The sequence below is a fragment of the Hypanus sabinus genome, chromosome 16, assembly GCF_030144855.1.
Source record: "Hypanus sabinus isolate sHypSab1 chromosome 16, sHypSab1.hap1, whole genome shotgun sequence".
In the NCBI taxonomy this organism is placed as follows: domain Eukaryota; kingdom Metazoa; phylum Chordata; class Chondrichthyes; order Myliobatiformes; family Dasyatidae; genus Hypanus; species Hypanus sabinus.
In genome coordinates, this window is record NC_082721.1 from 49,108,730 (window position 1) to 49,134,929 (window position 26,200).

Consider the following 26,200-nt stretch of genomic DNA (forward strand, 5'->3'; position numbering starts at 1 on the left):
GTGCGCGCGCGCGCGCGCGCGCATGCGCGTTTATGTATTGTACATGTGAATTTGAGTGAGCATGTGCCTCTGATTATGTGAGTACTGTGGGATGCAGTGGGTCTATGTGAGATTGTCCCTGTGTTCTGGATAAATAGATCAACTTCACCATCCTGTCCCAGGACATTCCATACTGAGGACATTGAGTCAGGTCCACTTGGGTTCACATACCCAACACTTTCCACCTTTCCAGTTTAGCCATTGGGTTCCAAGCTCTGTGCTGGCAGAACTTTACCAGGTGGACAGGGGAAAAGTGTAACATGCTGAGATTCCCTGACCATGAGCTCTCAGATGCAGTAGGAGTACTCCAGTGGCGCTGAGAGGGCTCCCTACCTAGGAACGGGCGGACGTTCCGTGGAAATTGCTGCAGGAGTTGACTTCAGAACCCGCGCAGTTAGTGTGGGAGCAGGTGATCCTTCATCCCAGCGGAGAGCCCAAGAAGGGTCGTGATGGATGGATCACGAGTATTTTGAGTGGGCGTGAGGTTGTGTATCTGTATCTGAGTGTGACCCTTTAAGAATTTGGGAAAGGCGGCCAACACCGCGGGCTCGGTGCGTGTGGACCGGAGCACCCCCTGCCGAAAGTGTTCGGCATAACTTTTCCCTCAGGATTTTTACCCGTTGAGTAAAAACTGTCACAAATGGCCAAGCAGCAATATTATCCGCACTGTAGCAAGCGTCCACGGCAAGCGCCTGAGTCTTTTTAACAAGTTGGTCCAAGACAGAACTTCAAGGAAAGCAGAGCAGAGGATTAAGCCTCGCTCTGGTCGGTTTGGAGGCAATGTGAGGATCGCAATAAGAATTTCCTGTTTGAGACCCGAACCTAAACACAGCAACCCCTGTTTAAGTCGTTCCGTGTTTTCACTGTATTGTTATTTTTACACTAGGTCGACCTGCGCAGACTTTAGGCGCCATTGCCGTGTTATTTACAAACACAGGCTGGGAGCACCCGAGGTTTATTTATAAATCCTCTCGGTGAATTCTGACCCCCGGTGATGCGTGTGTCAGCATTGCCTGTACTTGTCCTGCGTCACCTTGGCATCGGTCCATCCGTACTGTTTAATGTGTGTTTGTATGTGTTCTTGCGTCCCTATGGAGACGGATTAGTCCTGACAGCTTTTAAGGGGGGAAGGCGCCGGGAGATGGTTCAGTCGACTTCTCGCGCTGCGACCAGTGCTCGCTTTATATACTACTGCTATATTTAGGACATTTAGTCGCGTACGATTCTCATCCTGGACGTGTTTCCTGAAGCAGCTGCAATTGGCTCAAGATCTCGGCTATATCCTACCAATCGTAGGACCCGCAGCACAACTCAAAACCAGTACTAATACGAGCGCGCACCGTGCGGGCTAAAACTGTACAGAGGCTCTCAGACAAGTGACACACCGACTTCAATATTCATGCAAACTTTTTTTTCAAAATAAAGTAGAAACCCTTTTTGCAAGAGACAGTGATGGCTTTGAGCGGGACGATCTTGCCGTCCATTTCAACATTTACAAACTCCAAGGTCTATGACAAGCAAGAGTTTTGTGATGTAAGTAAACTTTTAACAAACTTTACACATGGAAATAACGGATACACATGTCTAACGGTTAAGCACGTATTGGTTGCAGTGATTTTTAAAAACATATATCTATGTAAGATTCTTTAAATAGTTTTATGTCAGGTGGAAGTGTGCTAACCGAGTGTCTCTAATTCATCTTCACAGAAATGGAAAAGCGATCCTGGAGCCAAACAGACTCCACTCCAGTGCTCACTGACAGACTTTCTGCCCAGTTCTGGGGGGTTCACACGGGACAACAATCGCGACGATGATCTCAGCCTACTCGATATGGATTTTATCTTGTCCCACTCCATCGGCATGAATTCCACCGACGCCCGGGACTACCTCTTGTCCACGGAAGATAACAGCCAATACTACCTGAAGAGTGAGTGCGACCCTTACCCTTCGCAAGACCAGCTCAATACCATGGGCTTCCCGGCTTGCAGCATGATGGAGGAACTGATGCGCCACGATGCCGCGACCGAGTACTGCCAGCCCAGTTCCATCCAGGGGCGTTTCGTGTTCACACAGGCTTTCTCTGAAGCCATGGCCAAGATACCCAAAGCTGAGCCGAGTATGGGGAACTACGGGGAGCCCATGGGCATGATGTTAAGGCCAGCTTGCCTCAGGATCAAACAGGAGGACCCCATGTCCTGCATGGTGGCGTACAATGAGCAGCAACAGCAGCGGCGACTGGGCAGCCCGGCGCCCGGCGGCGGCAGTGTCACCCCCCCGCTCAGCCCCGGCGACCTGATGAACTCCGAGGGCCATCAGTCTCAGATGATGTGTCCTCCCAGCCTGCCCTACCAAACCGGTTACACCTTCCCTCACCACCAGGTGCACTATCCCAACCAGTACGGCCTCTTCGATGAGTCCAGTCCGACCCCGAGAGCCATGCTCACACCGCCCTCCTCGCCCCTTGAGCTCCTGGACAGTAAACCCAAGCGAGGACGGCGGTCCTGGCCCAGGAAGCGGACAGCGGCGCACACCTGCACATACGGAGGCTGTGGGAAGACTTACACCAAGAGCTCGCACCTCAAAGCCCACCTCAGGACACACACAGGTAGGTTGCTCTCCCGATCGACTCGTGGGAGGCGAGAGTGAATCTGTATCCATTTAGTAAAGGGAGAAATCCCAACTTTGCGGGAACGAATCGCTTTAACATGGAGACGTAGTGGCGCATGCTTCACTTGCATTTCGTGCATTATCGCAAGCTGCAATGTTATCTGTAAAGATTCTGTGTCGATATGAAATGTTTTCTTTATTTTACGAAATCCTAACCAACTTGTATTGCATCTGTGTCTAGGTGAAAAGCCATATCACTGCACTTGGGATGGGTGCGGCTGGAAGTTTGCCCGTTCCGACGAGCTGACCCGTCACTACCGCAAACACACGGGCCACCGACCATTCCAGTGTCAGATGTGCGAACGAGCCTTCTCACGGTCTGACCACCTGGCTTTGCACATGAAGAGGCACATATGAGAGAACAGAAACTCTCTGTCAACTAAAGACATTTATCAAATGTGTTTCGTCACAAGCAAAGACATTATTTAAGAACATACGAACGGCGAAAGCGAGGCGAACATTTCATTGGGGATCTGTAGCTGGTACTACCGCCCTAGAGATGGGCTGCGATCGGAGACGTTGGGATAGAGGGAAGTGACACAGGGCGAACTGTGGACTCCTGGAGTTCGCCGCGGTCCAGAGAACATCTTGCGGGTCCCCTCGAACTGACTAGGTAAACCAGTGGTTGTACGGACTGGGTGAGGTGCTTACATTTCCAAAGCAGATCTTGTCTGAAGGGCTTTGACGAGGTTACGCAGAGAAAGTCGGCAGTATTTGCCTCTTTCCAGTAACTGAGGGAATTTGGTTCGTTTATGGAACTCGGCTCATCTCACTGCCCCAGTTATAGCCGCGTAATAAGCTTCGAAACAATTTTTTTTTAATCTTTAATGTGTGTTCTTTTGTCTTTGAGTTTTGAGATGACCCTGCGATGGGTCTGAGCGAATGTCCGACGACTACTGGGCTGGAGTTTAATTTGGACTTCAGCCCAGCAAAGAGCAGAGAGTATCTATGGTGCAACAGAAACTTTGCCCATCTGCCCACTTCCGACTTACACTATACAGGGCTAGATGTCTTGTAATTGAGAATTGTATTTTTCACGTTTTTATAAATATATTATTTTCTATTAAAATTATTGTATTATATAAATATAAAGAGTGAGTTAATTTCAAATCCGCTTTTATTTCAAAAACAACCACTGCATTTGACATGAAATCTCCAGCACACCACCACCTTGCACGTTCTCTATTCGCTTCTGAGAAAAGTCACAGATTTTTGACGCAACAATGTATATTGATGCCATGTTCCATGTAAATAATTAGATCTGCAAGGCAGTACTGGACAGCTCCTTCAAACATTGGGAGGAGCTCGACGGCCCGTGCTGTCCTCATTTTAGAAAGCCGCCGAGAGTTTGATATCATTTTCCTGTGTCTCCCGCTAAGAAGTTTGTAAATCTCTGGACCACTGCACCGAAAGTCACAACGTTACTAAATTTTAAAGTAGTCTCAAATCACATGAGCTTCTCCATCACACAAACTGAAATGTTTAGTATCTTGTCCAATGAACGGAAAGTAAGGATTCATAATCATTGTCAACACATCTAAATCGTTACACCTCTAAGAGTAGATGAGAACTTTCTATGAAATGAACTGTGGGTTGAAGTTCTGAAGCAACAAAACCAGTTTTTTTAAGAACTATCTAATGTTTACTTTCGTCTACAAAAGCAAACCAAGATTAGAGACGCCCCCGGACTGCGTAAAGGTTAGGAACAGACCGTAGGTTTGTGGGAGAGCCCAATACATTCTTAAACATTTTACAAACACATTTCTCCTATTGATGTCGCCTCAGTCCATATGTACTTCTATCATTGTTTATCCCTCGGGTGTGAAAATTGCGCAGATATTATTGTGAAGCGCTCATTTCCTTTTTTCACACAATCTCCAGGTGTGGGCGATAGTAGAGCAGAGAGACTGCCTGGTGAGAGCAACTCCCTTCGGGCAAACCTTTCGAGAACTGCTCAACTCGCAGAGGCCGCAGTGTATATACTGACTCTTTTTGCCTTTTGCTTTCCCGCTCTTTCAATTACTATACATACATACATACATATATATATATATACACACACACTATATCCTTTGAGAGCTGCTGATGATCGTACCTCTGCTGTCTTTTCAAAGCCACATCAAAAAAGAAGTTGGGATAAGAAACAAAACAAATTTACAAAACCGAGCTCACCAAATATTTTTGCTAATGCTGACACTTGAACTTTCAGTGGAATGTTTTTTGTGAGGGTCAAGATCCCCGTAAGTTTTAATAAGCCTCTATATGACATGTTTGACTTTATGCATTCTTTCACGTTCTGCCACACTTGAGTCTGGTTGCTGAGCTTGGAGCCGTGGAGCAGCTGAGGTTTGTTGGAAGTAGAATGAATCTCACTCTATGTGAGACAAATGCTGACGCCCTTCCCCTGAGTAGAACCTTAAAGAGTTAAAAAAAGATTAGATCTCAAGATAAACATCTCATCAGCCAAGCGCAGTTACAATTATGTAAAAACATACACATACACAAAGGAAAGATTGTTATAGATAATACACATTTAACAAAAACAGCAAACATGAGGAGATTTGCAGATGCTGGAAATTCAAGCAACAGACACAAAATGCTGGTGGAACACAGCAGGCCAGGCAGCGTCTATAGGGAGAAGCGTTGTCGACATTTCGGGCCGAGACCCTTCGTATTTGTTGAACTGTGGCTCTTCAATGCAGCCTGGATGATTTTGAACTTCTGAACTTGTGGAAACTCTTCTGTGGAAATATGAAAACAAACAACAGAGTAAGGCATTCTGCCATTTATGCTTGTGACAGTTTTCTAGAGAAAGTGCTACCTCACCCCACATACACCCTGACCCACCCGTCCCTCACCTATAACTTGTTCTCTTTGTGTGTCTATCTTCCTTCAGATTACTATTGAATATACTTCCACTACCACCCCAGACGGTATTTATCAGATTACAACATTGCTTAAAAGAAAATCTCCATATCTATCTCAACCCTATACCTATCAAATTTCCCCTCAGTAACTTTAAGACTCAAGCCCCAGTATCTCAACCAATCCAAACATGTTCATGAAAATCTTCCTAATCTCTCCTCTGAGAACAGCAACTCTCCAGCCTCTGCACACAACTAAATATTATTTATTTTCAACCAATCTTCCTACGTAAACATCATTTCAGGGTGTTACCATGCATAAATTCTCATGTGAGGTCCCAAAGCAACTTTGACTAATCTTTAAAGAAACTGCAGAATACTTTGGATTAAATTAAAGGTAGTTGATGTTTTAGTGTCTTCATTGCTTTAAGTCTAGGATCAGATCTCCTTCAAAAGTCTCAAAAAAAAACGTTATTTTTCACATTAGAATTTTCGTTTTGGCCTCTAATCACCGAGAATAGATCATCCCTACCCTGATACAACCACATCGGTACATTCAGCTTCTGCATCACTCTGCATAGGTAGAGTTTACCAGATCTTTAACATCAACAGATAGGAGCCTTCTGTGATCACCATGCTCTCAATTAATCTTGCATTACTGCTCGCCTTTATCATCTCCCATCTCTCATCACCCTCTCATCCCTCCATCATCTTCCAAGAGAAGGGCATTCTAATACAGGACTGTTCATATCCCCTGGATTCCTAACAAGGCTGCTTGTATTGTTATGAAATAAATGTTGCAGCCAAGTTACTGTACATACAATGTTTCCTAACACTAAAGGGAAGATGGACTGATGTTTCCTGGAAATTTTGGGGTTGTTTTGCTCCCACTGGAATTCCACTCATACCAGCCGGCCAGCAAGTCCTCAGCAATGGACAATTCCTGCCACCCTGCCTATGACTGGCTGTGAATTTATATCCCAAACTCTCCAGCTTTCCTTTGGAACTGGTTGCTATTAGACAAGAACAATATCACTGATGCTGTCAAGATCAAATAGAACACTATGGGCAAATCCAGGATGATACAGAGTGTTCCTGATCCTCACCGAAGGAATCCCTGCACCCACCTAGTGGATACTCAGAGATTATCAGACCACTATTGTGTACCTACAAACTTGTGCCAAACCCTTAGGTCAGCTGATCGGTGAGTAGGGTTTTTAAAGTCTATTTAAGTTAACATAATGAAAGTAAAAGTTATGTTATGATGAATATAAAATTCTAACTAGAAAAGTCAAGTAATTGAAAAGTCTCCCGAGTTTGCAAACTTAAGAGCAGCAAAGTATAATGATAGGTTTTGGGCATTTTCCAGGCCCTGGTGTACATTGTCGCTCATATATACAGCAGTTCAATCTGGAAAAAATCTCCATTTGCAACTAAATGTACAAGTCCCGCTGAAGGGTCTCAGCCTGAAACAGCAACTGTTGACTCTTTTCCATGGACGCTGCCTGGCCTGCTGAGTTCCTCCAGCTGTTGGTGTGTGTTACAATTCCCTGATGTCTACTTAATGCACAATTAACTTCAGGCTACAAACACTCTCTGCACCTACCGTCTTTTGAAACTTGTTAGAAGTAACGTAATTATTTATTCCTTAATGATGATTGGTCTTCAAAGTACCTTTATCACTAGATGTATTATTCCCTAAGCAAAAGGCCTAACATCAGCTGAAATTCTAACAGTCTACTGCCTGAACTGACTGAAAGAGAGACATGGCTTCATGGCATACCTCAACCTGCTGTGGAAGTTGTAAACACATATAAGGAACATCTGTAGGGGAATATCTCCGAAACAGTGATTAAAATGAAATGGAAAAGGATACATGTACAATGCACCAAAATACAAGCTGTCAATTGAAGAAATGTAGTTTCAGTGGGGTAAAAGCAGATCTGGCTGGCTAAGTTGGAATCAAAACTTGGCAAGCAAAGATGCATCGGACCATGGGAGATGATTAAAGCAGAAATGTGTCGTTAACAAGCCAGGTAAGTTTGTAGATAGGTAAAAAGTGGGGTAGTTAGACCTGGAGGTCTGTGGTGACCAAAACATTCTCTAAATCTGCCTAATGCAAGCTCTACAGAGGGCAGGATGGTGTGTGGGGGGGGGGGGGGCAGATCCCCAAGCATTCCCACCACCCGATCACTGACTAACGTCACTGTCACCCTGGACAAGGGATCATTTCAGCTGGTAGCAGCCAATCTCTGCCATCCCTCATATGTTCCCCTTTCTGCAGCTGTAGGGAAGTCACCCTGGCTTCTCTCAGTCTGTGTGACTGATAATGCTGTGGCTTCTTTCCTCAGTGTGTAGTGGGTGGCAGACTCACTCATGTGGTCCACTTGCTGCCCCTCAGAGCTCAGAGTTCTTCATTGATGACAAGAGTTCCCAAAACACATTGAGTCATGGAGCAATACAGTATGGATACAGGCCCTTCAGCCCATCCAATCCATAACAACTTCAATGTCCCACCCAGCTTCCCCTCATTTGGCCCACATCCCCTTAAAACGAGCCCCTTCATGTACCTAATCAAATACTTCTGAAATGATACTATTGTACCTGCCTTCACCATTTCCTCCAACAGCTGTTACCCTTCAGATCTTTTCTAAATCTTTCCCCTCTTACCTTAAATCTATATTGCCATAGTTTTGGACTCCTCTGCACTGGAGCAAAGTCTGTTCCCATCCATCTTATCCAAGTCTCTCATAATTTTAAGCATTTCTATAGGGTTGGTCCACATTCTCCTAATTTCCCAGGAATAAAGACCTAACCCATGAACCTTACCCTAAAACTCAGACTCTCTAGTTCTGGCAACATCCTTGTTAATCTTCTCTGCACTCTTTCCAGTTAAACCATGTCTTTCCTATAACAGCAAAAACCAAGACAGTGCAGACTACTCCAAATGCAGCCTCACTAACCACTTATAGAACTGCAGTAGAATGTTTCAATGTCCTGACTGATGAGGAACAGACATAGTTAATCAAGGCACACAATTTCTCATTGCCATGTATTCTCTGAAGTCCCATTACTCTTTTATTCTTAGCCAATCCACATATTTGCCATATTTAAGGGACACCACTGCCCCAAAGACTGGGCCCCTCCTTCCATGACACCTGCCTGCTCTTTGTGCTCCCAAGGAATGCAGGTGAGCCTGCTGAAGAACAGCTCATGGGGCTCCAAGGGTCAGTGGTAAATGTCGTTGCGGTTCCTGAAGATGAGACTTTGGTGCTTAACCAGAGGTTTCCTACTCTTCGTCCCTTTCAGCCTCCCCTTTCCCTTCCACTTCTTCTTCCTCCTCTTCTTTTTCCTTCCTTTTCTCTCCCTCTGTTGGAATGGTCCCTTCACTCACTGAAAGAAACACTTGATCTCCCAGTGTCCCTTATCATGGAATGTGGACTTTATCTGTTCATCTGCACTGCACTTTCTCTTTCATGATATTCTGCAACCTGTTTTCTGAATGCTACTGGCAAACAGAAGCTCTTCATGTATCTTGCTACGTGTGACATTAACAAATCAATATCTTCTACCCTCATACTTCTTTACATGGGGTCCCGTGCTCTGCAGACTCTGGGAACATCGGTGACAGGGCTGACTCCAGTAAGTGCCAAGGTGTTGTATCCCCTGTTTCTCACGCACAGGGCAGAGATTTGGAGAAGTCACGGCTATAGGGGCTCACTTGTTGAAGATATTCAGTATAGATGGATATATTTTGAGATCTTGGTGGAATCAAAGGACATGGAGCAGGAAAAGGGCACTTAAGATCAACCACAATTTTATTGCATGGGGGAGTAGACATGATGAGCTGAATGGCCTTATCATGTTTCATTTCCTCTTACACTGCCTGGAGAGCAGGAGGGAGCAGCCTTTACCTCCTGTTAGAGGAGGTGTATCACAACCGTGGTCTCCACTGTATCATCTGCACACCCTGACAGGTGGGCTGCAGAAGGAGTTCACCAATCACACTTATACACATTCCAGACAATTAGTGTTTCTTTTCAGGAGTGTTTAACTCTCCTCCATTCATTCCAGTCTTGCTGAGACTTATCAAAAGCACAGCCATGCCTACACTCTCTACTCACCTTCATCCTTGCTCCAGAAAGAAGACCAGTGCTTCCATTGATGCTATCAAGGAGCAGTATTCATTTAGTAATAAGTTACTGCTTCTTAGCCATAGTGTTGGTGTTAGCTTTCAGTTTGAGAATTTTAGTTAGTAGTCCTGTTGACCCGGAGTTATTGTTTTTCCTTAATCCTGCACAGTTCTTATTACAAAGTCATTGACCTTTACATCCACTTTAATGTTTCTCCCTCTGCACTTGGGCCATAATCACACTAGTGACAACAAGTCTCGACCAACTAAAATGAACCCAATAGAGAGAGAACAACTGATCTCAACCCCTGAATTTTGTTTGGTAGGTAGGAGAAAGGCTAAAGTCAATAGAAGGGACTCAGCCTGAATCGCCAGCTGTACTCTTTTCCATTGATGCTGCCTGGCCTGCTGAGTTTATCCAGCATTGTGTGTGTGTTGCTAAAGTCAGAAGAGGCTGGTTTGGCTGATGTGGCACATATGTTACGCCAACTACATGCAGAGCGGAAAGACCCATCCAAACTAAAGTTCGTTGGTCACATGGAGAAGAAGTTAAAGTCAATGAACCGAGGGATCTTCCCTGAAACTCAAGACCCGCAAGCTGGCCTCATGCTATGTGAGACCATGCATGGTGGCGAAGATTGTGCCAACCATCATCCATGTAGATTCACTCAACGTTCCATGTTATCCAGCTCATACAGTGACTACCTCCACCCTGGCTCCAATCACACCCTTCCCCATGGAGGGTCCCTAGTCTACTTGATGCGGTGCCTCTGGCTAGGGACCCTCTGGTGCAGGGCAGGGTCAGAACCTCTTGGACTGGGGGCATTTGGCCCTCAGGAATGTTCTTGGGCTCTGGCCCATGACATCCTGGATGTCTCTCATCTGGGACTTGCAGCAGGCACAGGTCTCTGGCGCCTTGGGAAGGAAGCCCTGTGACAACCATAGGTTCTGTCGTGTCTGTGCGCTCTTGCAGAGCAGGTTCACCAATCATACCAGTGAGTATGCACATTTCAGGTAAATGGGGTTTCATTGTGGTGGTACTTAACTCCCTTCCTCTCATTCCAGTCTAGTCTAAACTTGACAAAAAGCACAGCAATGTCTACATTCCTGCTTACCTTAGACATGGCTCCAGGAAAGAAGACCACCATTTTGTTTATAGCAGTAAAGGAGAACTGATGTTAGCTTTCAGTTTGAGATTTTTAGTTAATGGCCCTGTTGGCCTAGCATTTATTGTTTTCCCCTTATCCTGGATGGTTCTTATTCAAAGTCAGTAATATGTTCATCCACTTAGTGTCTCTTCCTCTGTATTTGGGCCATGACTGCACACTGTCACCTCGAGGCATTGAAGAAGAGGCTTCTGTTTGGCTCACAGAGCCTCAGGAATCCTGTTCTGTGGATTCTGTGCTAAGATGCTGTGGAACCAAAGGACTGTACCAACTCTAAAGCAGTTCCAATGGCCTTTGTGTATGGACCTCACTGTTTCTAATTGCAGAGAAAGGTACACAAGCTCAATCTGATTGATGGGTTGCTTATCCTGGCAGAACATCTCTAGACTTCCTTGGCAATGACGTGGAACTTATGAAGTGAAACATTCATAGGAGGAGATGGAATGATGTGTCTTCTTTCTGACAATGGTGACATAGCATGCCAGTTACTAGCAGGTTTTTCAGTTAAGGCTTACACTACATCTGAAAAGAGAAGGAAAAGATGTTCTGGCTTGCTATCCAGTTCAAATGGCGGTCCGGGATTTACCGCATGACCAAATCAAAGGAAAACTGAAGTAATCAGCGGGCCTGCATCCATCCCGATAGGATTTTAGCAGCAGCCTGCCACTAGAGTGTTTGGAACAGGAAGAATTGCTTGTATTAGACGTGGATGCTCTAATGTTTCTGCAGCTGATCATGTGAGGCTGGGAATCAAATATTTCGGATGGGTCTGAGCGACAGGTTACAGGTGGTTGTTTCTCCTTGGTTTGTGGACACCCAGAAGCCAGTCCACTACCTCCATGGTTACAGACACACCCCACATCCTTTAGAGTAAGCTCAGTGACAAGGGTGCTATCCCTTCCGATCTCTCCATAGGCCTCTCACGTCAACACACACTCTCCATCAGTCCTCCCCTCTCCAGAGATGCTGCCCAGCCTGCTTAGAGTGCCACCATCTTCGAGCTTTGTTTCTGATTTTTGACATCTACAGCTTTTTTAAAAATTTCTAGCTGTTGGCTGCGGTGTGGGTAAAAGATGTACTCCAGAAATAAACTGAGAACTCATCAGCAGATGGAATAAGGACCCACCATTCAGGGGACGTCCTTGATATCCTGCCAAGATTCGTCTCTGGGTCACCACCACTCAGATCAGTTATCTGCCTGTTCACCTTGTGGGTGCAACCTGCCTATCACATGCATCTCTGACAGAAATACAGTACCTCAGCAAGCGGTAAGTGCTTTGGAACACAGTGGAGCTTGTCACAGTTGTTTGAAATGGAAACATTTTCTCTTGCTTCTTAGTTATGATTGCAGACTGTCTTGTGGACAGACTTGCCAGATTTTCCTGGCTGCATTGCTCCACGAAAGCAACCAGTGACTGCCCCGGTACTGGTGCTGCTCAGCAGCTTACTGGGCCACACATGAATCTGGCTCACTCCTGGCTGGGCCAGAGGTCCCTGTCACTGCTGACTGGTCAAATTTTCAAGGTTCCTCAGTGACAAGTTCAAGTCCTGACTGCACAAAACACCATGCAGTCCTGTGAAAACAAATACTTTCACAGCTTGCCGAGTCAGTCCCACTGAAACATTCAGGAAGCCAAACCAAGCAGTCTGCTCTATCACCACCCCAGTCCCTGTGCCTGCAGGGTAACTGGAAGAAATTCTGGGGATTTCCTAATTAATCTGATTGTTACACACAACCAGCAGCCTTACAAAACCTCCCTTCAGCTTGGTCAAAACAACTGTGGTTATCGCCGATTGTGACCAGCTCAATGCGACAACAGTCAAAGCAGCAGTGTGGAACAGATGCAGCTAGCCTGCCTCCCCACAGTCCCTGCCCTCTAAACTGCTTCTATAGGGGGTGAGCGTGTCTCTGGTAGATACTGTATGTCAAATACAGTTGGGGAGGGGCAATCAAAGTTGAGTTTATTGTCAGATGTACAAGTACATGGATGCACTGGTGCAGTGAAAAACTTCCTTGCAGCAGTATAGCAGGCATAATCAAAGAAAAACATAAATTAATCATAACATTTTTATAAGAAAATACATCGAATGGAATATTCTGTATTATGTGCCTTTAAATCTCAGAATTAGGTACAATCTGGCACAAGAATATTTGGAATACTCTCTGTGATCTCCTCATCCAGCCTTATGTCACCTGGCTGTTCTAGTCAATCTTTTCCAGTCAAATGCCATACATTTCCTACAAGCTCCCATTACTTACTGTCAGCTCATCATGTTTATAGGAACTGCCTTGTTTAGAATAGCTAATGATGTTTACATATACACTTCAGTGTAACACACTTGGTAAGGTTTACAAGGATCCTCTTCTAGAAACCTCTTGACAATACTTACAGCTGTTCACACGTGTGCTAACATTTGAAAGTATTCCCTGAATAAATCAAATGTCGATGTTTGCAGAAAATCCTCTGCAGTGACTGGATAACGTTTCTAGTGACCCCAGATCCCTCTCCCTCTCCCCCACATGTCACAGACAGATGTTTACAGGTAACTCCCTGCAGGGTAACATCATTCAGAGAAATGTACAAAATTCACAGCTGGGGTTGTGCTTTAAGAGATTGGTCTGCCATGATTACATTGTTATGTAAGGATTTTTAGTGTGCTTTTGTGTTTAGGTTTTGGATACAATGAAATGTGTTGTGGGTTTCATGGGTTTTATTTGTGAAAACCTACATTGGTGTCTCTGATGCCCTAGGACGTTATTGAGCACGTCAGTCAGCCAATGCCAGAAACTACTGGAGTTTTGGGAGCAAAATGCCATCACTTTAGTCTGTACAAACTGAGGCCCAGTTCGCTTGGCAAGAAATCAGCACTGACGACACCGAATTCTACTAGACGGTGGTGCTGCCTGCAATTCCACAGCAGCAAGAGTGGTGAGTCTGTCTGAACTCCCACCTGGACATGATAAATACCGATTACTGAAAACTCACCTTTTACAGACCTTTGGATTATTGGAGACTGAGCGTGCCAAACAGTTGCTGTCCTCGTCTGGCCATAGTGATGTGAGGCCTACAGAGCTAATGGACCACATGCTGTCTCTCCTGGAAAATCACCATCCCTGTTTTATTTAGAATCAGAATCAGAATCAGGTTTATTATCACCAGCATGTATCATGAAAATGTATGTATGCATGTATCAGTAGTTCAATGCAATACATAAAATAGAAGAATAGATAAATAAATAAATTACAGTAAACATATATTGAATAGATTAAAATCAGGCAAAAACAGAAATAATATATTAAAAAAGTGAGGTAGCATTCATGGCTTCAATGTCCATTTAGGAATCGGATGGCAGAGGGGAAGAAGCTGTTCCTGAATCGCTGAGTGTGTATCTTCAGGCTTCTATACCTCCTACCCGATGGTAACAGTGAGAAAAGGACATGCCCTGGGTGCTGGAGGTCCTTAATAATGGACACTGCCTTTCTGAGACACCGCTCCCTGAAGATGTCCTGGGTGCTTTGTAGGCTAGTACTCAAGATGGAGCTGACACAACCCAAATTTACAAACCTCTGCAGCTTCTTTCAGTCCTGAGCAGAGACGCCCCCCCCCCCCACCCCATACCAGACAGTGATGCAGCCTGTCAGTATGCTCTCCATGGTACATCGATAGAAGTATTTGAATGTATTTGTAGACATGCCAAATCTCTTCAAACTCCTAATAAAGTATAGCTGCTGTCTTGCCTTCTTTATAACTGTATTGATATGTTTGGACCAGGCTAGGTCCTCAAAGATCTTGCCACCCTGTAACTTGAAACTGCTCACTCTCCCCACCTGATCCCTCTGTGAGGATCGGTATGTGTTCCTTCGTCTTATCCTTCCTGAAGTCCATTATCAGCTCTTTTGTCTTACAGACATTGAGTGCAAGGTTGTTGCTGTGACACCATTCCACTGTTCATTACGTCACCCTTACAGAGCAACGCTTCTTATCTGACATGGTGCTGACGACATCACCTATTGATGAGAAGGCAAAGAGAAATGAAACATCACTGGAGGCTGCCAATGGCAACAGGATCCAGACAGGTGACATTCTGCTTCAGTGGGTGACATTACACATGGAACTTTGTCTTGGCTAAAGTGGCTGGACCTCAGCTCGGTGCAGGTTTCCTGTGCCTAAGGACTGTTAGTCGATCTTAAGAATTGCCGGCTTGTGGATGTCAAGGCCTTTGGGTCATTAAATTGCTCCCCAAGTGAGATCCCCACCGTGACTCTGTCAAGTACATGCATCACCCCACGTGAGTTTACTCGACCACTGGGTAAATCCCCAAACCTCATCAAGCCCACATTCTCCACTACAGTCACAAAGCACGGGGTCAAGCACCACATTTCCACAACTGGTCCGCCAGTCCATAGACTGGACCCAGAAAAGTTGGCAACCACGAAGGCTGAGCTTGCCAATGTGGAACGACTCAGAATTGTACGCCGGTTGAATAGCTTCAGGGCTCCACCCCTCCATATGGTCCCTAAGTCCAATAGTGGTTGTCACCCATGTGGTGATTACTGACGCCTTAATGAGCCCACCACCCCCCACAGTTACCTGGTCCCATACATCCAAGACTTTTCAGCATGTTTAGTTGGAAAGTTAATTTTTTCCACAGCTGATCTAGTAGGGACTACCATCTAGTTAGGTGCCTGTGTGCTTGGAGGACATTCCCGAAGCAGCTGTGATAACTCTGTTTGGCCTTTCTGAGTTTCTGTACGTGCTGTTCAGACTGAAAAATGTAGCACAGACTTTCCAAAGGCTGATAGATTCTGTATTAAAAGACTTAGATTTTCTTTTTATTTACCTGATGACGTTTGTTGCCAGTGTGTCCAAATCCAAACACGTATCGTATCTCCGCATACTTTTAGAGTGCTTAAGCCAACATAGGTTGATTGTTAACCCTGCTAAATGTCAGTTTGGTTGGTCAACCATCGACTTTCTCGGTCATCACATGCAGAAGGTGCAGAACCCCTCAAGGCAAAGGTAGTTGCTATTAAGGATTTCCCACCACTCTGCACTACTAAAAACTACCTGAGTTTGTAGGTACGATAAGCTTCTATCACTGTTACATTCCGTGAGCTGCTGAACTTACGCTCCCCTGTATAATCCGCTCAACGGCAATACTCCTAATCATGTACTTGACTGGTCAAAGGACGTGACCAGGGCATTTGATGATATCAAACTCTTTCTAACACGACCCTACTGGGGCACCCACTCCCAAATGCCCCAATAGCCATTACTACTGATGCATCAGACTACTCTGTGGGTGCTGTGCACAACCAGTTGTCGGAGGTGTGTGGCAGCTGCCCACCTCCTTCAGCCGGCAGCTCCGTCCTCCTGAAAGGAATCAGAGCACGTTTGACCGCGAGTTTCTCGGCCTCTATCTGCTGTCGGCCATTTTCATTTTCTTCTACAGGGTCGCCATTTTGTACTGTTCATTGACCACCAGCCCTTCATCCACGCGATGGCCAAAATATGATACCCTTAGTCTGCACAGTAGCAACACCACCCAGCCTACATATCCGAGTTCACAAGGGATGTACAACATACCAACGGGAACAATAATCCCTTGTTGGAATGCTTCTCACGGCCAGCCATTGAGGTCATATGCACGTATGTAGGGGTTGACTCTGCCAGTATGGCAACCAACCAGGTTACTGTGCCAGAGATCCAAGCTTCCCAAACAGCAGCCACAGGCCTGTGGTTAGCTGACATTAGGTTCAGGGAGGCTAGGGCTTCTCTCCTGTGCGATGCCTGAACTGGTCACCCTCACCCCCATCGTGCCTGCAAACCGGAGATGGACTATTTTTGACTCCATAAATGTCCTCTCATATCTGGGCTGGAAGAAACTGAAACTGGTTACACTAAATTTGTCTGGCATGATCTGAGAAAGGATGTGTGTGATTGGACTGCAGCCTGTGATGAGTGCCAGTGGGCAAATATTAGCCATAATGTTCAGGCGCCATTGGCACCTTTTTAAGTCCCTGAGCGACAGTTTGACCATGTCAATGTAGACGTTGTTGGTCCTCTGTCTCCACCCCCCTTCCCATGCTTTCACGTATCTTCTTACCAAGGTGGACCGTACCACCAGGTGGCCAGAGGTTGACCTTCTAGCATCGCCGATGGCTGCAGACATGGCTCGGGCATTCATCGGCTCCTGGACTGCTCGGTTTGGCACCCCGTCTTATATTTCCTCTGACCGCAGACCCCAATTCATACCAGACCTCTGGGCTGCGATGGCCCAGAACCCCAGCATCAGGCTACATCACACCGTGTCATATCACCCGCAGTCCAATGGCCTACATGAGCAGTTTCAGCGCTCCTTCAAGGCAGCTCTGAGGGTTTCCCTGACCGATGAGTGTTGGCATCATCATTTCCCATGGGTCCTGCTAGGGATCAGAACAGCTCCAAAAAAGGACTTGCAGTGGTCCGCGGCTGATGCCACGACTACCTGGCCAGCCTCCCAACAGTGTTCCACCCTTCTCAGTACTGTACATTCAATTGCTTTTCACCTTTTCCTACCTCCCAGCATGGCATCCAGCACCCTTGGGTTCCTACTAACCTACATTCTGCCTTGTTTGTTTTCGTCTGCCATGATGCACATTAACATCCCCTGAGGCTCCTTTCGATGGACTGTTCTGTGTTTTGGACCAGGGAGAAAATACTTTCAACATAGATGAGAGGGGTAAATCAGAACATAATTCGGTAGGTCACCTTAAAACAGCCCATCAAGATTTGGAGTACTCTGTGACCATGCCCCTGGCGTCACAACATGACCGTGATCGCGGCACCTGCTGTTCCTCCACCCCTGGAACACAGGACCCGAGCTGGGCAGCTCGTCCAAGATCCAGACAGGCTCACAATGCCGGTTTTGGTGAATTCTGGGGAGGGGCTGTGCAGGGTAACGTAATCGGGAGAAATGTACAATTTACAACCACCGACGTTGTGCTGAGGTTTTGCTTTAAGAGGCTGGTCTAACGTTAAAGTTCTTACATAAGAATTTTTAGTGCCCTTTTGTGTTTGCATTTTGGATTTCAATATAATGTTACAGGTTTCATTAAACGCAAAACACCGCACTTTGTTTTATTTGCATAAACCTACACCCCCACTTCATTTGTCACAGAAAGGACCACTTGCCAATGCTGTTATATCACCTGGCAACACACCACTGTTCACAGGGATCACTACACTGTATAAGTCAATATTAATTGGAATCATCAGGAGTTTAGGAAGGCAACACCCATCATCAAAGATCCCCATCATCTGGGCCATACCGTTTTCTTGTACTTGCCATCAGGTAGGAGGTGCAGAAGCTTGGCGTCCCACACCATCAGCTTCAAGAACAGCTACATCCCTTCAATCACTCAGTTCTTCAACCAACTGGCAAAACCTAAATCACTACAGTTTAGTAAAACTCTGATCACTATGATCACTTTGTACTAATTCGGACTTCATTTTTTTGTTTGAATTGTGTTCTTCCTTGTTTAGATTAACAGGAAAGGAAAAAATAGAGCATCAGATAATGCCAGCCCAGTAGTAAAAACATGTGTAGTCTTAAAACAGAAAAATGTTTAAAATCAAGTAAAAATCAAAAGATCTTCAGATGCTGTAAATCTGAAATAAAAACAAAAAAATCTGAGAAACATTCAGCAGGTCAGCAGCACCTTTGGAGAGAGAAACAGTTAACTTTTTGTGACCAGGACCTTTTATTAGAACTGGGAAAGAGGGAAAACGTGTTAACTGTTCCCACTTCTGAGATGTTAGTTGACCTGCTGGGTGTTTCCAGCATTTTCACAGTATCGTAGCTTACAGCCACAAGCATCTGATACTGGTACTGTTTGGCAACAGGTGTGTGTGGTGAACTATGTGCCTGTCTGGACACGCCCCCTGCTGACTGCTCCTGTGGCTCCTCCCACAGGCCCCTGTATAATGGCGGTCGAGGTCTGATCCTCTGCCTCATTCTCCAGGATGTAATATGATGGTCACTCATTGCTGGTTCCTTCTTCAGTCAATAAAAGCCGATATCTCTCCTTACGTCTCAGAGTGAGTTATTGATGGTGCATCAGTGTGTGTGTGTGTGTGTGTGTGTGTGTGTGTGTACAATATTAAACACATGCAATATATAAAAACACATGTTCCTCTAAACTGTGAACTGTGGATAACACAAGCTGATCCTTGACAAGAATGTTGTTTGTTTAACACAACGGAGCCTCTGTAACCATGGCTATATGGCTATATCATAAGATCTGTACAGGAAACATAGTTTCCTTGTTTATTTTGCAAAGAGTCACTATAAACAGGGTGATGTAATTTCTCAAGAAGCATCCCTGTTGACACTGTCACGTAGTGCGTCGGCCCGCACTGACATGGGCATGCTTTACTACTTGGCATGCGATTTCTATAGTTCAGTCTCTGCACACATTGGTTTTGGATTTGTATTTATCAGCTGATTATGCCGTGGTTTCCCAATAATCACATCCATGTATTTTATGCTGCGAAGTTGCAGTGAATGTCCACGTCCAGATCAGGCAGAGTTGTGTCACTGTAGACATCACCAGTACTTCGATTTGATATGCAGGAAGGAGCCCCAGTAGACAACCTCGCCTGATTACTATGGGAATTAACACAGGGTTCCCAAAGCCATCACCTTGCAATTTATACAGATGTGACCCTGCAGTCCAGACTCATTCACACAGAAAGTGTCTGTAAGTAACACTAAGTGAGTTTTACTGACATTGGCATGTGAATTGCACAGGGATTGCAGCAAGCACCGCCATTTCCACCTGGATGGACAAATGATTTATGCAGGCATGGTAGTCTTCATGCAGAGGTGGTCCCGTCATTCTCACAGCCCAATCAGCCACGGGAACAGTGCACAGTGAGGAGATTACTCACAGGTTGTTAAATGGTGCTCATTTAAAAGAAGACCATCGCGGGCTTTCGGTGTCATTTCGGCGGCCCTATCAGCAGCGGGAGCAGTGCAGAGAAAAGTAAATAAAAAGTACAGAAGAGACGAGTGGAGCAGCCATTGTTGGAAGTAAGCCAGAGGTGAGAGTGGGTGTTTCAGGGTTGGGATCAAAGGAGTCTTCGGCTCGAAAGAGACGGTGGCTCTGGAGAAGTTTCAATTAAGCTTCCCTTTTTTCTTACGATGTCATGGGTACCTAGTGTAGTTTAAATGGCCGTTGTGTGTTCTTCATGCCAGATAATGGAGTCCTGGGAGAACCAATGACCTACCTCTGCGTGAAGTGCATGCAGCCGCAGGTCCTTGAGGACTGTGTTCGGGATCTGGAGCAGCAACTAGATGACATTCAGCTTGTACGGGAGAGTGAGGGGATCATCGATTGAAGTTACAGGGAAGTCCTCACCCCTAAGTTGCAGGAGGCAGGTAGCTAGGTGATTGTCAGGAGAAGGAATAGGGCAGTTAGTGCAGAGTACCCCGTGGCCATTCCCCTCAATAATAAGTATACAGTTTTGGATTCTGTTGTGGGGGAGAACCTCCCAGGAGAATGCTGTATAGACCAGGCACTGAGCTTGGGTTCATAGTACAGAAGGGAAAGAGGGAGAAGAAGGGAGTGGTAGCAATAGGGGATTCAATAGTCAGGAGACAGACAAGAGATTCTGTGAACATGAATGTGACACCCGATGGCTCCCAGGTACCAGGGTCAGGGACGTCTCACATCATGTCCACAGCATTTTGAAGGGAAAGAGAGAACAGCTAGATGTCATGGTACAAACTGGTACCAGTGGCATAGGAAGGAGAAGCAAAGAGGTCCTGAAGAGAGAAGTTAGAGAGCTAGGTAGAAAGCTAAGAAGCAGGACCTCCAGGGTAGTAATTTCTGGATTGCTGTCTGTGCCACACACCAGTGAGGGTAGACACAGGATGATCTGGTAGATAAATGTGTGACCGAGAAACTGGTGCAGGGGAAAGGGCTTCCGGTTCTTGGATCATTGGGTCACTTCTGGGGGAGGTATGACCTGTTCAAAAGTGAAGGTTGCACCTGAACCCAATGGGTACCAATATTCTCGTGGGCAAGTTTGTTAGAGCTGTTGGGGAGGGTTTAACCTAATTTGGCAGAGGAATGGTAACCAGAGTGAAGGGACTCAGGATAGGACGGATGGTAAAAAAGCAAAGATAGTGTGCAGTCAGACTGTTAGGAAGGGCCGGCAGATGATAGGACAAATTTGCAGCCAGCAGGGTGAGTATCAGTGCATTAGGGATGCAGAATCCAAAAGGGTAGCAAATAGAGGACTGGAAGTGTTATATCTCAATGCACGGAGCATTAGAAATGAGGTGGATGATCTTGTTGCACGATTAAAGATTGTTGGGTATGATGTTGTAGCCGTCACTGAATTGTGGCTGAAGGATAGTTGCAGTTGAAAGCGGAATGTCCAAGGCTACAAGTTATATCAGAGGGATAGGAAGGTGGGCAGAATGGATGGCATGTCTCTGCTGGTAAAGAATGGCATCAATTCAGCAGTTTGTTATTGAGCCTATGGGGATCAGTTATAATGAATTGGGTGCTACGTAATGAACTGGAGGTGATTAGGGAGTTTATGGTAAAGGAATCCCAATATGATTGAGTTCAACTTGAAACTTGATAGGGAGAAAGTAAGGTCTGACATGGCAGCATTTCAGTGGAGTAATGTAAATTACAGTGGTATGAGAGAGGAGTTGACCAAAGCAAATTGGAAAGAGATGCTGGTAGGGATGAACAGCAGTGGCGTGAGTTTCTGGGAAAAATGAGGAAGATGCGGAATAGATGTATTCCAAAAACAAAGAAATACTCAATTGGCAAAATAGCAAGGCTGACAAGGGAAGTCCAAGCTAATGTAAAAGCAAAAGAGAGGGCATACAACAAAGCAAAAATTAGCGGGAAGATAGATGATTGAGAAGCTTTTAAAAACCTATAGAAAGCAACTAAAATCATTAGGAAAGATGAAATATGAAAGCAAGCTAGCAAACAATATCAAGGTAGACAGAACAAAAAGCTTTTTCAAATATATAAAAATGAAAGAGAGATGAGAGTGGATATGGGACTGCTAGCAAATGAGGCCAGAGAAATAATAACAGGGGACAAGGAGATGTCAGATGAATTAAATGAATATTTTCATCAGTCCTCACTGTGGAAGAAACTAGAAATGTGCCAGGTGTTGAAGGGTGCGAGGGAAGAGAAGTGAGTGCTGTTACTATTACAAGGGAGGAAGTGCTCAAAAAGCTGAAGGGCCTAAGAGTATTTAAGTCACCAGATGAACTACACTCTAGGGTTCTGAAAGAGGTAGTGGTAGAGATTGTGGAGGCATTAGAGATGATCTTTCAAAAATCATTGGACTCTAGCATGGTTCTGTAGGACTGGGAATTTGCAAATGTCACTCCACTCTTTAAGAAAGGAGGAAGGCAGCAGAAAGGAAATTATTGACCAGTTAGCCTGACCTCAGCGGCTGGGAATATGTTCAAGTCAATTATTAAGGATGAAGTTGTGGAGTGCAGGACAAGATAGGACTAAGTCAGCATGGTTTCCGTAAGAGAAACTCTTGCCTGACAAATCTATTGGAATTATTTGAGGAAATTACAAGTAAGATCAATAAAGGGAGGATGTTGTACATTTGGAATTTCAGAAGGCTGCTTACCAAGTTAAGAACCCGTGGTATTACAGGAAATTACTAGCATTTTTGGAGCATTGGCTGATTGTTAGGAGACAGTGAATGGGAATAAAAGGATCCTTTCCTGGTTGGCTGCCTCTGACTAGTGGTGTTCCACAAGGGTCGGTGTTGGGACCACTTCTTTTTATACTGTATACCAATGATTTAGATGATGGAATAGATCGCTTTGTTGCTAAGTTCGCAGATGATATGAAGATTGATGGAGGGGCAGGTAGAGTTGAAGAAACAGGTAGAACTTGGACAGATTAGGAGAATGGGCAAAAAAGTGTCAAATGGAATACAATGTTGGAAGGTGCATAGTCATGTACTTTTGTAGTAGAAATAAATGTGCAGACTATTTTCTAAAATGGGATAACATCCAAAGATTTGAGAGGTGGAGGGACTTGGGAGTCCTTGTGCAGGTTAACTTGCAGGTTGAGTCATAGGTGAAGAAGGTAAATGCAGTGTTAGCATTCATCTCAAGAGGCCTACAGTACAAGAGCAGGGATGTGATGCTGAGGTTTTATAAGGCACTACTGAGGCCTCACCTTGAGTATTGTGAACAGTTTTGGGCTCCTCATCTTGGAAAAGGAGAGGGTTCAGAGGAGGTTCACAGGGATGACTCTGGGAATATAAGGGTTATCATATGATGAACGTTTGATGGCTCTGGACTTGTAGTTGCTGGAATGCAGGATGAGGGGGAATCTCATTGAAACCTTTCAAATGTTGAAAGGCCTAAGAGTAAATACGTAAATGATGGTTGGGGAAGTCTGGGACAAGAGGGCACAACCTCAGGATAGAGGGGCATCCATTTAAAACTGAGATGTGGAGAAATGTCTTTAGCCAGTGCATTTGTGGAATTAATTACCACAAGCAGCTGAGCAGGCTAAGTTGTTGGGCATATTTACGGTAGAGATTGATTGACCACGGCTGAGGAGAGGAGAAAAGGATCAGCCATGATTGAATGGCGGAGCAGACTCGATGGACTAATTCTGTTCCTGGTCTTACGGTCTAATGATCGTGAAGGGACTCCCGTGAAGGTTCACCAGACTAATCTCTGAGATGGCAGGAGAGACTGGGTCAGTTAAGTTTATATTCACGACTGTCAGAAGAATGAGAGGGGATAGAAATCAAAAATTCTAACAACACTGAACAGATTAGATGCAGGAAGGATGGTCCTAACGTCAGCTTAAAACACTTTATCCCATGTCCTTGTTTTCCAGGACCTGAGAAAAAAAGATAGAGTATTTTCAGCTGAGTCTTCTCTCAGAGAATGATGAACATTTGGAATTCTCTGTTGGAGAAAGCGGTTAAACCCGAGTCATTAAATATGTTGAAGAAGTAGTCAGGTATTGTTCTTGGGCCTAGAAAATCACTGGATAGGGGATGAAAGCAAGTATAAAGAACTAAGCTGAATGGCTGAGCAGGTTCGATTTTTGGTCTGTTTCTGTGTGCATTCCTATACATTTCAAGTTTAAGTTTATTGTCATCCAACAATACATATGCAAACAGCTGAACAAAACATTGTTCCTCTGGGACCAAGATGCAAAAGACTCAGTACACATAGTGATACACAGCACATATAGTTACCGTCCAGTGCACACAGTCACAAAATAAGCCCCGAGCGGAGCGGCCTGAAGATTGACAGGTTGCATGTAAGCGGGGAAGTGATTTATATAGCCACTGGAAAAATTGCAATGGAACCTGTGCAAAAGAGGCTCAGAAACATCACCATCTTTATCATACTGGAGGAGCTACGCCTGAACATCGCTATGTAATTTATGCAGGAGACTCTCTCCAAATATATGAAGATCACTGCAAACATTGCTATAGTACTCAGTTAATGTAAAGAGAGGAGTTCCTGTAAACAATAGTACCTGATAAATGCAGGGTGGAGGGGTGGTGTGTGCATGTAGCTCATTATGGTTTGTATTGGACAGTCCCTATAAAAAGGTTTGAAAAACACAGATATGGGAAATTAAAATCAAATCAAAATGCAGGAAACACCCAGCATTTCATTCAAGATCTATAGAGAAAGAAACTATTAATATTTCAGGTCAACGATTTTCATCAATATTAGGAAAAATGAGAAAACCAGTCATTTTGGAGTTGCATGGTGTTTTTAAGGGAGAGATTGATAAAGAAATTTGACAAGGCAAGGGTTACCTGGGTGGTCACAGTGCTTATAGAAGCACCTGGTCAATGATTAATGAGGGAGCTTATACAGAGAAACAAAAGACACCTTAAAGTGTTGTATTGAACCTGAACCCATTTGAGCACTGGAAGTGATTGGCAGATGGTGGTAACATCCCTGATAACGTTAGAATGTGATTAACATGGGAGAGTCATGGAGACGTGGAACCCCAGGACACGGAAACCGGCCCTTTGGCCTATATCGCTCTATCCCTCTGGTAATAGTGTACCAGTCTAAACCTGTCTCTACCATCTCCGCTGACTGCCCGTTCCACTTACCCACCAGCCTCTGTGTGAAAAAAACCTCTCCTTCACCTTCATTCTAACTCGACTAGTTTCAGACTCCCATACCTGGGAAAAATTGTGATTATCTATCCCACCAATGCCCTTTACAATTTTAGCAATCTCTGCAGGGTCTTCCATGATCCAGTGAGCGCAATCCCTGTCTGTTCATCTCTGTTTATAATTGAAACCTTCATTCCAGGCTACATCCTGGCGAATCCCTTCTGCGCCCTTTCTCGTGCGAACATATCCTTCGGAGGAGTGGTGACCGGAGATGGAATATTCCACGTGTAGTATGCGACTCTGAAATTATACCGGGAGGGGAACTTGCACATGCTTAGGATTAACTTTAGGACGGAGTAATCTGACGGCTGGACAACTGCCAAATTCTTCATAGCTGGAACACAGCAGATGTGAACATTGTCATGGAATTTAAACAGGAGTCTCGGTGAAAATTATACGTAATGTAATTGAACATAACCACGTATTTTGCACAGGGAATCTCTGTCAACATCTCTCCGTTGTTCACAATTAGCGGAGTCCGTGTCGCACCTTTGAATGAAGTTCTGTTCAGCGGAGGAGCGACTCTGCCTGTAAACTCAGCGCCTGTCTTGTTCGGAATCGATGTTTGTAAACATGCCGGCAGCGTTAGCAGGCGAAGGCGTCAGGTACACGCTGCGTGTATTGGCAGTTTTATTATACCGAGGCTCGGCATAAACGTCGCTCTGAGACTCCGTAAACCCAGCCTTTGCTTCATTCAGAGCGTCGCCGTGTTGTCTACAGGGAGAATACGACAGAATGGCGCTGCTAATTGATTTATACTGGGGTAGAAACTGCTTGTTGAGTGAGTGGCCAAGGCACTGTGCTGAGAACACGTTAACGTCGGCCTTTGGTTTATTCAGCTAAACTAAATATTATCCTGAGATCGATATAGATCGATTTACTCCGAATGCCGCTGTTAACCTTGTCACTTGGAAACAGGGATCTCCCTTTAAACATTATTTTTATTTTGAACAGGGGCGTCCTTACCGATTATGTTGCAACATAATACCAGGTAGTATATGTAAGCATCGCCCTGCTTTTTTTTAACACGGTGATTTCGGTAACATTGACATTTAAACTAAGTGATCACTGTCATTAGATTTATACCCATGTGATATACCCATGTATTCCATGTGA

General features: G+C 45.0%; 1 protein-coding gene across 1 annotated transcript; it reads left to right on the forward strand.

The window, feature by feature from the left end:
- The first annotated feature begins 1,201 nt into the window (after window positions 1–1,201).
- On the forward strand, window positions 1,202–3,681 carry klf2a (Kruppel like factor 2a). The gene is made up of 3 exons (XM_059991696.1): window positions 1,202–1,572; window positions 1,747–2,644; window positions 2,888–3,681. The coding sequence occupies exons 1-3, from the start codon at window positions 1,492–1,494 to the stop codon at window positions 3,061–3,063; spliced, it is 1,155 nt and encodes a 384-aa protein (XP_059847679.1). The 5' UTR covers window positions 1,202–1,491; the 3' UTR covers window positions 3,064–3,681.
- The last annotated feature ends 22,519 nt before the right edge of the window (window positions 3,682–26,200 follow it).